The following is a 14,028-nucleotide window of genomic DNA, read 5'->3' on the forward strand; positions in this document are numbered from 1 at the left end:
AAAATAGATGACCAGTTTGGTATTAAATTATTCAGAACATTTCTTGTGAATAAGATTTTAATTTTTTATCAAGCTTTTTTTAAAACAACAAAATTAATTAATGAAATGAAATTATTATTTTGATTAAAAGAAATGAATGTAATATATTTAACTATAGATTTATTTTCCATAAAAAGATGTTTCGTTTGAAGTGACGTAAAGTATAAATACTATACGTAGAATTATATAACAAGATGCCAAAAACACTCGTTACCCGATATTATTTCACTAGAAGTTCATTAAAAATAGAAACAGTGTAGCTGTAGTTATAATTTCCTGGTTTAGTTTTTGAAATTTACGGTAGTACCCGGGAGCTTTTCATTTTTGGTAGCTTACGCATAAATAAGGTCATTTGTCGTTATGCTTCAAAAATGATTGGTCGATATTTTGGTTATTGTATCGTGTGAATTGTGAAATATACTACCGCCATTGATACAACACAAAATATAAACCTATCATCAATGTTATTTATTTTTTTTATTAAATAATTTAATTTCAAGTATACACATTAGGTTTTTAAATGCTATATAGATAATGAGATTACTATACGTACGTACGAAGTACCTAATAATTCAAACAGCCTCGTCTTTTCGAATTAAATACCTCTTATTATGGGCGCGTATTGTTATTATAAATATTTTTTTTTTCAGCTTTAAACTATGAGTGATAATGTTTTAGTATTATTATATTCGTTTACTAAATGTCATTATAAACATCACACGGTAGTGTAATTCGCATACTTAATGTAAACATCACATGTAACAGGTTTACTTATCGTCGACGTATAACATGTATTGTATATATATATATATATAATAAATATATATGTGATATGATATGATATGCGTGTTTGTGTGAGTGTTAAATTAACTTATACACAAAGCACGCATAAATAATGCGTTTCCGCGCGTGTACAAACCGACATGACGTGATGCCGTCCCATTACAAGCGTTATTGATTCTCAAAACCAAATGTAATTTTAGTTCATTAAGAACGGTGAAACATTTTCTTCAACCTATAACTGAATGCCGTCAAAAGGCCCATTTGGCCACTGACACGAAAATCGATTTCCATAATATAATATACCTACACTGTATACTACAGAACGCACATACAATTTAATAACGTGTATAGGTACTGTATAGTGCAAGTTGTAGCATAGAATTGACGAGTAAATATAATATAACATTATATTGGTAGTAAAGCGAAATTAAATCAATCCTAGTATTATATATTCGATAGTTAACGTTGTATAATTAAACCAGCCAGTTTAATTAAACTATGCAGTAACTCGAGATTAAAATAATTTTCCTAAAGAATAAATTAACGTGACGGCTTTTCCTTGATATTAAGTTTTTTAATTTATTTAAACCCAAAAAGACAAGACTATACAAATAGCTTATTTTTTATCTTATTCTAACTCATTAATAAATTCTTTATCAAATATACAATAAATAAATAAAAATGTGTTAAAATGTAAATAACCATAGTTACGTTTGAAATAAATTATAAAATTATTTCAGTAAAATTATAAACTCATTTTATTTTGTATTTATATTTATATTTTAACTTTTCAACGAATAATAAACTCAGGTTTGTCTATATGTTTCTTATTAGTATACAAACTGTATACTTAAGAATAATATTTAAAAAATAACTTAATGATAAAATTATAGTTTTTGTAATTTTTGAATACATTTTCACTATTGTTCCATGTACCTAGGTTCAAAATACAAACATTAATAATAATACAAATACAAATTACAAATATATTATTAACTTTAGAATTGCGAAACTTTTATAATTTGTCGTTTTCTTGAAAAGTTTATTTTTGAATGGTAAAAAACTGGATAAGTTTCATTCAATAACTCTATAAGCTATTAATCGAACACAAAATGCAATCACTATTTTAATTATTATTGTCTAATACTAAGACACTCATTCCAATAGCTCGCCCTATTATTGATACCTACATCAAAATTATTATTTATATGAAATACTTGAATATTTAGGTGCTTTGACATTTTACCCATTACATTACGACTTAAATTCCAAAACTGTTGAAAATGTTTAATATATTATCTTTTACTATTTAACAATATACCAGGCAATTAAACGGTTTTACATAATAATAATACGCAGAGACGCATTGTAGCTATTATGATGTTAAGTCCTAAAATATTCATTTAATAAACAGATAAATATTTGTTTTCATAATTGTATGCATATATATTAATATTAATAGAACACCCTTAACCTTTGCATGCTGAAAATAACGCAGTCCGTGCTAAATCGAACGACAGTTAATTTATAATGCAACTGTTTAAAAGTACATGCAAAATATACGACCGAGACGCGTGCCAGGCAATATAGTTTTTTTTCCCCACAAGCTATACACGTACTTTTATAATACGACCGTCAAAAATCCGAAACATTATCAAAATAGAATACTATATTTTTCTTACTTTATTATTATTATTATTATTGCCACCCTGGGTGAAAAAATCTTGCACGGTCTTTACACCAGTGTATTTGTTTTTCTCTAATTTTTTTTTTATTATTATTACTATTATTATGTTTCTTTTTCATGCTCAGCCAATCATGCAGTAATTTACCATACGAAAAACGTTTTAAATTTGGCTAAGGCTGTTCCGTTTTGGCGGATTCAGTTAGATTTCCTGTGTGATGGCTGTTCCACGTAATATGTAATGAGAATGGACGTGCGTGTATTTAATTTTAATGGTGTTCGTCCTTCTGCCTATCGCTGCGGAGACGCCACTAAAAATACACAGTTATTATTTACTTGTATCATGGTCCACTCACTTCCTTACCACGGAGCTCGGACATTGCAAAATACGAGTATGTTTTAATAATTGTCACCAAAAGCCTCGGGCAATCAGACACAGACGCGCGTATGAGTGTTTGTGTGGTCTCGAGCCAATAGCCGTGTCATTCAATTAGCGCGTTGTTTAAGAAATAAAAACGTATCCGATAAACGTTCGCTTTGTATATAATTTTCACCGAGAAAACAGACATTATATAGCTGACATTGGTCTAACCGTATACATACAACAATATTAACGGAACGGAAACGAAATCTCTCAATACGCATCATAACATTATGTTTTTCGAAGAGCGTAATGTCCTGTATTAAATCGGAATTTATTATAATTTACGATATCGGCGATGTATGCACATTGCACATTATAACCACATTTATAACACTTATGCGGTGTTACTGTAATCTATTAACATTTAACATTAAATGATTTTGAAAAATTAACTATCAGTTCGATGTTTGATACATTATTTTTACTGATGTTGTCAGAACATTTTATTGAAAACAAAAATTAATACATATAAAAACCTAAAAAATATTTAAAATTGGATACAACAATATCTCGTAAAATGGAATATATATATATTGATAAAAGTTACCCAGTAATCAGTATATAATGTGTATAGTTATTAATTATACACAAATAATAATATTATATATTATTAAAATATGTTAGATATAATATTATATTATATATTATATTAGTTATGATTTAATTTTGTTTATGAAATGAATAACATAATTGGTAAAATATACGATACATATTATATGGGATATGAAATAAGTTTTCATAAATTTAGAATGATTAGATAAATGTTTAAATCGAAGATACAAAATAATATGTACTAAGTGAATATTAGACAAATACTTAATTAGAAATATATAAATATTGTTTTCGCATAACTTGAATAGTTAATTTAAATAGGAGTTAATAACAAAAAATCAAGACATATATATAATAACTTAATAATACATAAATATATTTTAATAGGTACCTATCTCTAAGTAAATTTCAATTAATTTTACAGTATTATTATTTTATTTATTACTGAACTAAATAATTGTATAAATATATTTAAAACCTAACTAAAATGATTACATTCTGAACATTAAAAATTTGAATCTTCGCAATTTCGCTCTATATACCAGATAATTGCTTTCTAAGATAATAATATAAAATATTTCAAGTGTAAAATTAATTAAATTTATTTTATTTTAGAAGATTGCAAGAATGTTTTTTTTAGAATTCAGACATTAACGGTCTATTTCTTACACATTTCTTAACAAAACTTTCAGTTTACTTAAGTATTATAATAATAAATTCAAATGATTATAAAAATAGTTTTCGGTTTTATTTCGATTTTAAAGAAGTATAATAACGTATTATTTTAAAATTATAATGCAAATAAAGTTTTAATTTTTCAATTTACAATATACTGCATTTTTATATTGTTTCCATTTATAAATAAAGAAACTATATAATGGTTATGTTATCTCCTAGATATGATTAGTGTGAATAGATAAAATATTACAGTAATTACAAAAAAACAGTTTTAAGGAAAAAAAATTATTTAAGATGACAATTTTAAAAATAAAACATTTAATTGGTCATTTACCATCGTTATACTGACATTTCAGAAATAACATTTATCACTCTGTTGGTTAAAAATATACAGAAGTCAGGAAGTATAATTTTTAAAGGCCAGAATTTATGTTCATTGATAACATTTTAAATTCACAAACTTCATCAAAAATTTTACTTTATTACGCAAAATGTGTTATTACTAAATTTAAGTGGAAGATAATGCATTAATATTTAATGTTTTTGTATTTTCGTGTACTTAAAAATTAAAACTAATTAGATAATTAATTTCCCAAACATAGAAATTGTATGCCAAGTATTAATACTGAAAACTGCTATTATTGGATATTTTTCAAAAAATATAAAATACAACTATTTTTTCTAATAAAATTTTATGTATTTGCATTATACACTGGTAAATATAAAATGTAAATACATTTTATGGATGTTTATTATTTACAAAAGCAAAAATTTTAGATTGGTAAATAAAATAATATAAAAACGATTTTTAAGACTAAAATACTTAAAAAATAATAACTCGTATTATTTAGTTATTTTTTTAAGAAATTAATTATGTTAATACTTACTTCAAATAATTTCACGATATCCACCATTCGCTCTGATCTAGTTTTTCGAAGAATATTCAACGATTTAGCTTTCACATTTTTATCTAAAATGAAAAATATATTCATTCTTTTGGATATAATAAGTCAAAATTGTATTTAATATACATAAAATAAGTAATATGATTGATAAGTAAAATAAATTAGAGAACCGACAAGACGTTATTCTTTACATATAAATAAATTGAGTAATTTATTATTATTATTTTTTTTTAAATTACTTTATTAATTTAATTTTTATAAAAAAGTTTTAAATTTTAATAAATACAAAATAGTTCATGTTAAAATGAATTAGTATATCAATAAGTCATTTTTCTCTTAACTATACAATAAAATAATTTGGTTAGTTTAGTTGTATTATGTAATAGTTATTAGGTGTGTGGAAAAAGTTGTACATATATATTATCATTATAATTTTTAATCATGAATATAATGAAACAATAGCTTAGTATTTATGCATAGATAATATTTTTGAATTTTCAAATTAATTATAAATTCATAAATTAAAAATTGAAATAATTTTATCAAAAATAATAGTTAATAATTTACCTAAAATGTTTTAAAATTAAACCAATAAAATGTAATGAATAAATATTTTGAAATCGTTATTTTTAGATTTTGCGTGAAATGAAGAATGTATTAGTTTTACAGTTATTATATGTTTTTATTTTTCAAATTTATTTTTATATCTAACAGTGTTTTTGTAGAGACAATTTTCATAGAGAATGGTTGGTTTCTGGTAATAAATTTACTTTAGACGATACTTTTTAGTAAATGTATGAAAAAAATTAAAAACTAAGAGAAAACGGTGATATTTACACAATACAGGTTTTTGACAAATTTGATTTAGTTTTTTGTATTTCGTATAATTCAGAAAGTAATAATCGTAAATACTTATATTTCACCCAAATATGTATGTATAAATATATACTAGAGATGATATTATAGTTTTTGAGTATAGATATTTAAAATATTTTTGACTGGACTGAAAAAATAATGTTTTATATCAGTTTTTTCAATTTATAACATATGTCATTTTATGGATTTTTAGTTAAAAATATTGAAATTTAATAAGTAAAAAGTTCTTTATAAGTTTTAAAGATCTCAAAAATATATGAAAACCATTTTTATATAAGCATTTTTACATATTGTGACTATATTCGTCAAAATCAAAAATAAATGCTAATTATTTTGTAGTTTAATTTAATAAATAAAACTACTCCCTATAAGTTGTTCTTATAGAAATTCAAAAAAAATATGTAAATAATATTTAGAAGAGAATACTTTCTTTATTTTTCGTTCAATTTTCAATTTTCTCAAAATTTTAGCTTCGAATGCTAAAAAAAAAGTATTCTCTTCTAAATATTATTTACATATTTTTTTTGAATTTCTATAAGAACAACTTATAGGGAGTAGTTTTATTTATTAAATTAAACTACAAAATAATTAGCATTTATTTTTGATTTTGACGAATATAGTCACAATATGTAAAAATGCTTATATAAAAATGGTTTTCATATATTTTTGAGATCTTTAAAAAACTTATAAAGAACTTTTTACTTATTAAATTTCAATATTTTTAACTATAAAACCATAAAATTACATATATTATAAATTGAAAAAACTGATATGATAGGTATATGATATATAAGATAATTTTTATTATTTTCAAATTGTCTTGAAAATATATACATTTACGTAGATACAATAGTCTCAAACAAAAAATAATATAATAAGTAATAATATTTTATAAACAAAAAAGTATTTTAATTTTACCAGAACTATTATAACACGTACATTACTACTTAATAACTAAAATATCACTTAAATATCAAACTATAGATAAGGACAAAATATTTCTTATGTTTCACTAGTTCATATGATTTATAGTCATTCGAAAGTAATGATATAATAATAATAAATGGTCGTCAGATAACCAACAAGTAAATTATAATTGTTCTTATCGTACCATGAAAATAAATACAAATATAAATTTTAAATGAAACAAGTCCAAATAATATGGAATCCCATATCTAATTTATACTGATTAATATTGATAAAAAAAAAACTATTTTTACATTAAGTTTGTTAAACTTTTGAACCAAGTTGTTCATTATAATATAATATTCGAATTTAATAACAATTTATAAAAATTGTTTATTGGATAATGTTTCTGTAAAATGTATATATAATATTATAAATAATTAAAATTATAATAACAAATAATAATTTATTAAATATACACACATATTTATAATATATACTTGTATGGTTTATACAAACCGGTACACCAGTTGACTATAGTTGAGCGGTCGCTAAGGGTAGAATTTAAAATTTCGTTTCATAGAATAATATCGATCAAGTATTAAGATGGAAACGAGTAAAATAATGTAGGGCAGACACTTTGAGATTTACCTACTACAGTGCGTCTACCCATATGGTTCAACGTTTAAACGGTCGGGCCCACTACTACGCAAGCACAGCGTATAATAATATTATTATCCGCCTTTAAGTTCGAATATTAAAAGAGAAACGTTTACCGGAATTGTTGACCCGGCCGTTGATCTTGTGCGCTATCCTCCGTATCTTTTCCAAGTTTTCGGTCGTGTGGGCCGTGAGAGGTGCCAGTCGGTCTAGTAGCACGTCCAACACGTGATCGTCGCCGGAGATCACCATGGTCTTGGAGTTCTTAGAGAACGAAAAGAAAAACAATTTTTATAAACGATATAATAATATTATGTTTTACGGGCGAATCGATAACGATTTAATTGTTTCGGGCACGACGTGGCGGTGTCGACAAGTCGCGATGAGAACGAAATCTACGGCGATGGGTGGTGTGGAAAAAAGTTCGGTAAACCGATAACGGCGATGGAAAAGGGCGACGAAACGTTATAATAATAACGCGCGGAAGTCGCAATGGTTTAAAGTCGAACGTGAAAATCGTGAATGACACCGACGCAGACGGCGTTGACGGCCGCAACACGACGGTTTGGCAAACGGCACGACCGATTCGGCCAGACTGCCAAAATAACGAGGCAGCGCTTGTTTGTAGGTATATACTATATAGGTACCATATACGATATAGTTGCGCGCGCGCGCCCGTGTGTATACAGGATGATAAACCAATCATGCTGTTTCCCATTTCATCCTTTAACCGCAACACTCACTCAAATTCTGATTTTCGAAATCCTCAGATTTCGTACGCTACTTGAAAAAGTGTCCAGTGGCGATGCCAACTTGTTTTTTTTCCAAATAAAAACCCTATTTTTTTTACTGTGATTGTCATACATTCGGTTTTTATGGAAAGTTTGGCGTGTCGCAATCGAAATTTGAATCCGTTTGGTGAGCCGATAATTAATATAATTACTCTGTGAGAGATTAATAATTTGTGAAAATCTTCGAGACAAAACGTAGAATTAGCAAGCTTGGTGGATCACCCTGTATGATCGCATATATATCGTGTGCGTTTTCCTCGTGACGCCACGACGAGTCACGTGTGCTACACACAGGGTCTGCTGCTGCTCCCGTCGGCGGTTGTGCTTAATAATAATAATAATATTAATGATGATGATGATGATAATAATAATATTATTATTATTATTACGCGATTACAGCACTATATACACACTCGACCAGACCTGGGCCAAGTGTCCGTCCGGATAAGTTTATCACCGCGCGCGGCTGCTATAAATCGACGACTGCAGCAGCGACGATGACGGACGTTGGTCGGATTTTTTTTTTTATTATTATTATCGTCGTTATTAGTATTACTATATTGTCGTTGTATTAATTGTTTTATTTTTCATTTACAAATTGTGCACAGCTGCAGTGAATGATATAATTGTTGTATGTCAACACGTATGTATAATATTAGAAGCACGTTTAAGTTTTATCGACTGGCGCGGCACCCGCGGTTGTTATAACATTTTAGAAAATTAATTCCGCGTGTGATTTCACACACATACTAGTATTATAATATAGCTGTAGTATTTTATTTTTATTTTTCAATTCTACGTCAACAATAACAATGTTTACACGTGAATCGGTGTTTTCCAAACAACATTATCGATGGATTAGAACAACGTGCGACATATTTAACGACGAAACTGTTTAAAAATAAAAATATACAGCTTCTTGGGCGTTTTCAATGAGATTAATACACTTACATTATGTTACAGTATTTTCTAGCCAAATGAATATATTTTCAGGTTCTTTTAAATAAACTGTATGTCTTAATATAAATATATTGTACTAACGCACTATACATTTATTTTAGATAGTTAGATATTTGTTATGTCGAATACGTCATATTGAATATATGATATATTTAACAAATTAAATGAGTACTAAAATAGTTTTAATACCTATTTCTTTTTTACAGTCAATAACATGTACAAAGAAGTAGGTATACATAAATATAATATCCTGAAAGTATATTCATTTGATTTAACCACACTTTATGAACTGTTGCTGACTATTATATGACTAAGCACAGTTTGGTATATACTCTTATATCTTATTAAATATATAAAATATGAATAGACAAAACTAAAAATAAGAGTATAAATGTCGTAAAAATTATAACATTTTATAGTACTCATAGTTATAATCATTTCGTTTTATCATGTCTTCAACAGCGTAACAAATCTTGGGACGAAATACAGTTAAACATTATATAAAAAACACTATACATAAAAATATCTTTGTGAAACAAAAGTCACATTACATTTTAATCTCAAACTTGATGTTATGTATACATTTCGTTTAGTATAAAATTTGAATTCATATTTAAAATATACACGTTAATAAAAGTACCTGCGAATATTATTACAGTAAAAGTACTCGTATACTATCAGCTGAATGATAACTGCAATGACTATATAAAATATAAATTAATATTAATGATAGAGTTTAGATAATAATTGTTGTTTTCATTTTTTTCTCATTAGAGATTGTTGAATTACAGTTTAATTTAAACTATACAAGACTAATTGTCTAATTCATATAAGCATTTTATAAGTTAAATTATTAATTACCAAAGTTAAAAATTATGATACTAAGTTATATACGTTTTAAAGTTTGGCCAAATCAGAGTAAAGTATCAGTAACATGTATATATGTTGTTTACTACAGTATACAAGTAAATACTACGAAGAAGATGCGTACAGTGAACATTGCATTATCATAATGAAGATGCCTACCCATAAAGGTGCACACTTGAAATATAATAATAAATAATAAAAGTTATAAATGGACCTAAACTGATAAAATAGTAAATAGTAAATAAGTATTGGATATTATTAATTATTAATATACAAGTCGATTTTTTTAAATGATGGGCCTATGTTTAGAATATTATTAAGTCTATGTTTCATTTAAAATTATATCTATTCAAAAAAATATCATGTTTTACTTAACTATTTTGAACTATTCAAAATTACTCTTTTTTTTATAATTATGTATTATTATGCATTTATAGGTACGTTTATATTTATATATCATATAATTTAATACTAAAACAATAAACCATTAAACAAATATGAAACTAATTGTATTTTATTTCTGAATTGCATAATCTAAAAAAACAACAACAATTAAAAGCATAATAATTTATAACACTGCAAACAACTAAAATCTTATCAAGAAATTGGCGGTTACAATTTTTTTTAATAATATTTAGATTTTATAGTTTTATAATATAATAAGTTGATTGAGAACGGTCCTATAGTGTTTTTAAGCTAATATAATATTTTTAAAATTTTAGAATAGCTCAAATATATTGACAACAATAAAACTATATAATAGAAAAATACAAAATAAAAAAACCAATAATGAAATAAATCTGAAAACAAAAAAAAAAACAAAATATTAATATTTTTTTACTCACTTTGGAGTTTATTGGCTGCTGCAATTTCTCCACCTTTGCAGCCACTCTATTAACAGACGTCGTAGTTGTATTTAAACGAAATTGTTTGTATAATACTCTTGCCTGCTCGTTAACTCGTTTATTGGTTGTCAATTTTTTGTTCATCCTTCCTATGGTTTTCTTTTTGTTTGCCATGACGTAAATTTCCACCCCTTATATTTTTATTAATAATACCGTTACTTTATTAATAGTACGTATATAAATAGTAAAATATTACAATAAACTTAATACTAGTATCGTAAACAATATGTCTAGTTTCTATGGTTGAAAAAATACTGTTAAAAAAAATATATTTATCGCATGATCCCCATCAAACATAACGCTGGTGACGACGCGTTTCCATAGTGAACCAACTTATGGAACACTTATTTCACACAAATGTACTACGCACACTAATACACTGTTTTATAGTGTTGTGAATATATTTCGATTTATTTAAAACTTTGCGCGATTAACAGAAGTAGGTATACCATATATAAGTGTAATATTTAAATGTCTACTTTGATTTTTTTATAAATTAGAAAATAGCTCATAAATTCATTAGTATTTAAGTCTTACTTTTTTAATTAGCACAATATTTCATTATTTTCTATTCAGTTATATAGACTAAACATATTATAAATATTATTAAAAACCTATATTAATACTTGTTATAAGATAGTATTAAATGCTCATTCAAAATGTATGAAATTTATATTTCACTACAAAACAAAAAACACGAGTAACTACAAAATAATTTGAAAGATATAAAAGAAATGATTAATGTGATAAAATATAGATTTTTAGTAAAAAAATCAATGAATATACTATGATATAACATAATCAATGGACAATGAATTAACCTATATCGAATAAAAACATGTAAATTTCAATGTTTTAAATTAAATTAATAACTTAATATTTTTATTTTTGCCAGATTATTAATAACATTTGAAACATGATTTTAAAAACATTTTTTTAAATAATATTAAATTAAAAAAGTTAGTTATGTTATTGTATACTAACTATTTATTTTTGCTCTGTAATCTCATATAATAGTAATTTACGTACAGTATACCTATATCTACTTATGAAAAAAATGTAGGTACGTAAATCAGTTTAAGTTTTTCTTATTTACGGAGTAAAAATTCCGCTTAAACAAAATAAAGTAATACAATTATTATTATATAATAATTACCTACGTAATAATATAAAATAAACAAAATAAAATACAATAATATACAATGATCATCAGAGAATACATACAAATTTAAAATCATTAATATTACTATAAAATGCAATACATAACTAGTGAAAGCAGAATGCAATTATTATGATTTTTTTAATATTATAAATTTCTTTAATTCTTATATATATATATATATATATATTGTTAATTTTAAAATTAGATTTGCCTTATATTTCTAGACAGTCAATAAAATTATTAATTTATTTATAAAAAAAGGAAAGATTCAGGTATAGGTATTTTCATACATTTTTTGATGAGAACATTTTAAGAAATCTTAAAACTTCATTAAACAATTGAAATCTTTTTGGATTCTACAGATATGTTATATAAAAAAAAAAATGATTCTATTTTAATTTAATATTTAAAATAGTAGTCCTAAATGTTGTATAATGTTAATGTCTTGTATTTAATTCTAAAATAAAGAAGAAATATTAGTCCAAGGACACACAGCGAATGCGTGTTTATGATATGCAGTACCAGTATCGAACTTATATTCTATCTCGTATGAATAATTGTATACTTGATTGCGAACAAAAATAATTTCAAAAATATGTACATGGTTAGTCATGCAAAATGTATATTGATGCTATACATTTGTGTATAAGTTAATGTATATAAAATTGAAAATATCAACGAAGAAAACTATTAACAAATATGTACCTAATGTTCTGCGTATGGAATATTATGAGTGTATAAGCATTTTTAAGTGCATTTTACTCGTATACATTTAGTAACCATGTTAAGCTGAAAAAATAAATGTAAAACCACGAACAATTATATCTCAACTTACGAGTAATGGTAATTTGTAAATTCGGACAAAAGGAAAACAAATAAACCAGTTTAATAGTATACAATAAATTGGAAATGAGTCATGGTGTCAGGATGGCAAAGTGTTGATGTTCATAAAACCGGTGTACACAGAATTTTCTTAATCCAAGGATAAAATGGCATACCGCTGTACCTAATTTAACAATAAATTTCTTTGCGTTGGATGAAACCGAAAAAAAACCGGATTTTAATGAAACTTATAATGTTAATGCAGTTCGATATTTTTCAGATTTTATGAAAACGAAGACGACTTAACAACTATCCATACATAACATTAATAAATTGCGTTTAAATGTAAAATCTCAAATAAACGAGACCACGAAGTTACGAAATACTAAAACATTGAATATAGTACAGTTTTGTTTGATGAAAAATTATGTTTTCGATGCATTTGATGTTTTATGACAGTATGACCTTAACTTTTAGTTGAATGTATACCTATTAAATTTTATGTGCTCTATAGTTATGGCTGCAACAGTGTGATTATTCGCTAATAAGCTAATATTTTATGTATAATACTATAGTCATTAATCAGTAATTTGGCTAAATTGCCAAATATTAAGTAATAAAGTACTTTGATAATATAATTTATGTACAACTAATCGTGATTAAATGTACTGTCTAATAATAAAACAGTTTAAAAAAAAAAAAATAATTTATATTAAAATATTAAAATGTTGATTATCTTAGGTAATTGCACTTAATTACTTACTAAGTAATATGTACGTAATAAGCATCCATAAATAAATTCTCACTTAAAAATAATAATAAAGCTTAAACCCATTCTTAAATTATTAGTGACATATGTAAATTGAGTTGCATATATTGTTGCGCCTTATCAATAACCATAATTAAAATTAAAAATAAATTCTAGCTTCGAAAATACTTAGGTGTGTATGCGTTTGTTGTGAACCATTTCTACAATATAAGCCTAAAGACAAAGTTATAATAAGGTATTAAGTG

General features: G+C 25.2%; 1 protein-coding gene across 3 annotated transcripts in view; it reads right to left on the minus strand.

Moving 5' to 3' along the window:
* LOC132919454 (cytosolic carboxypeptidase 1-like) overlaps positions 1–11,221 on the minus strand; it is a 43,354-nt gene extending 32,133 nt beyond the window's left edge. For 2 of the 3 annotated variants that reach the window (XM_060981085.1, XM_060981084.1), the window contains exons 1-3: positions 10,971–11,221; positions 7,624–7,771; positions 5,048–5,130 (exon numbers count right to left, since the gene is read on the minus strand). In XM_060981085.1, coding sequence (XP_060837068.1) covers positions 5,048–5,130; positions 7,624–7,771; positions 10,971–11,144 — 405 coding nt within the window. In that variant the 5' untranslated portion in view covers positions 11,145–11,221. Of the gene's footprint in view, positions 1–5,047; positions 5,131–7,623; positions 7,772–10,970 lie in introns of those variants that run through there. The other variant, XM_060981086.1, reaches the window with a different exon arrangement.
* Between the last annotated feature and the right edge of the window lie 2,807 nt (positions 11,222–14,028).

The sequence above is a fragment of the Rhopalosiphum padi genome, chromosome 2 (genome assembly GCF_020882245.1).
Source record: "Rhopalosiphum padi isolate XX-2018 chromosome 2, ASM2088224v1, whole genome shotgun sequence".
In the NCBI taxonomy this organism is placed as follows: Eukaryota; Metazoa; Arthropoda; class Insecta; order Hemiptera; family Aphididae; genus Rhopalosiphum; species Rhopalosiphum padi.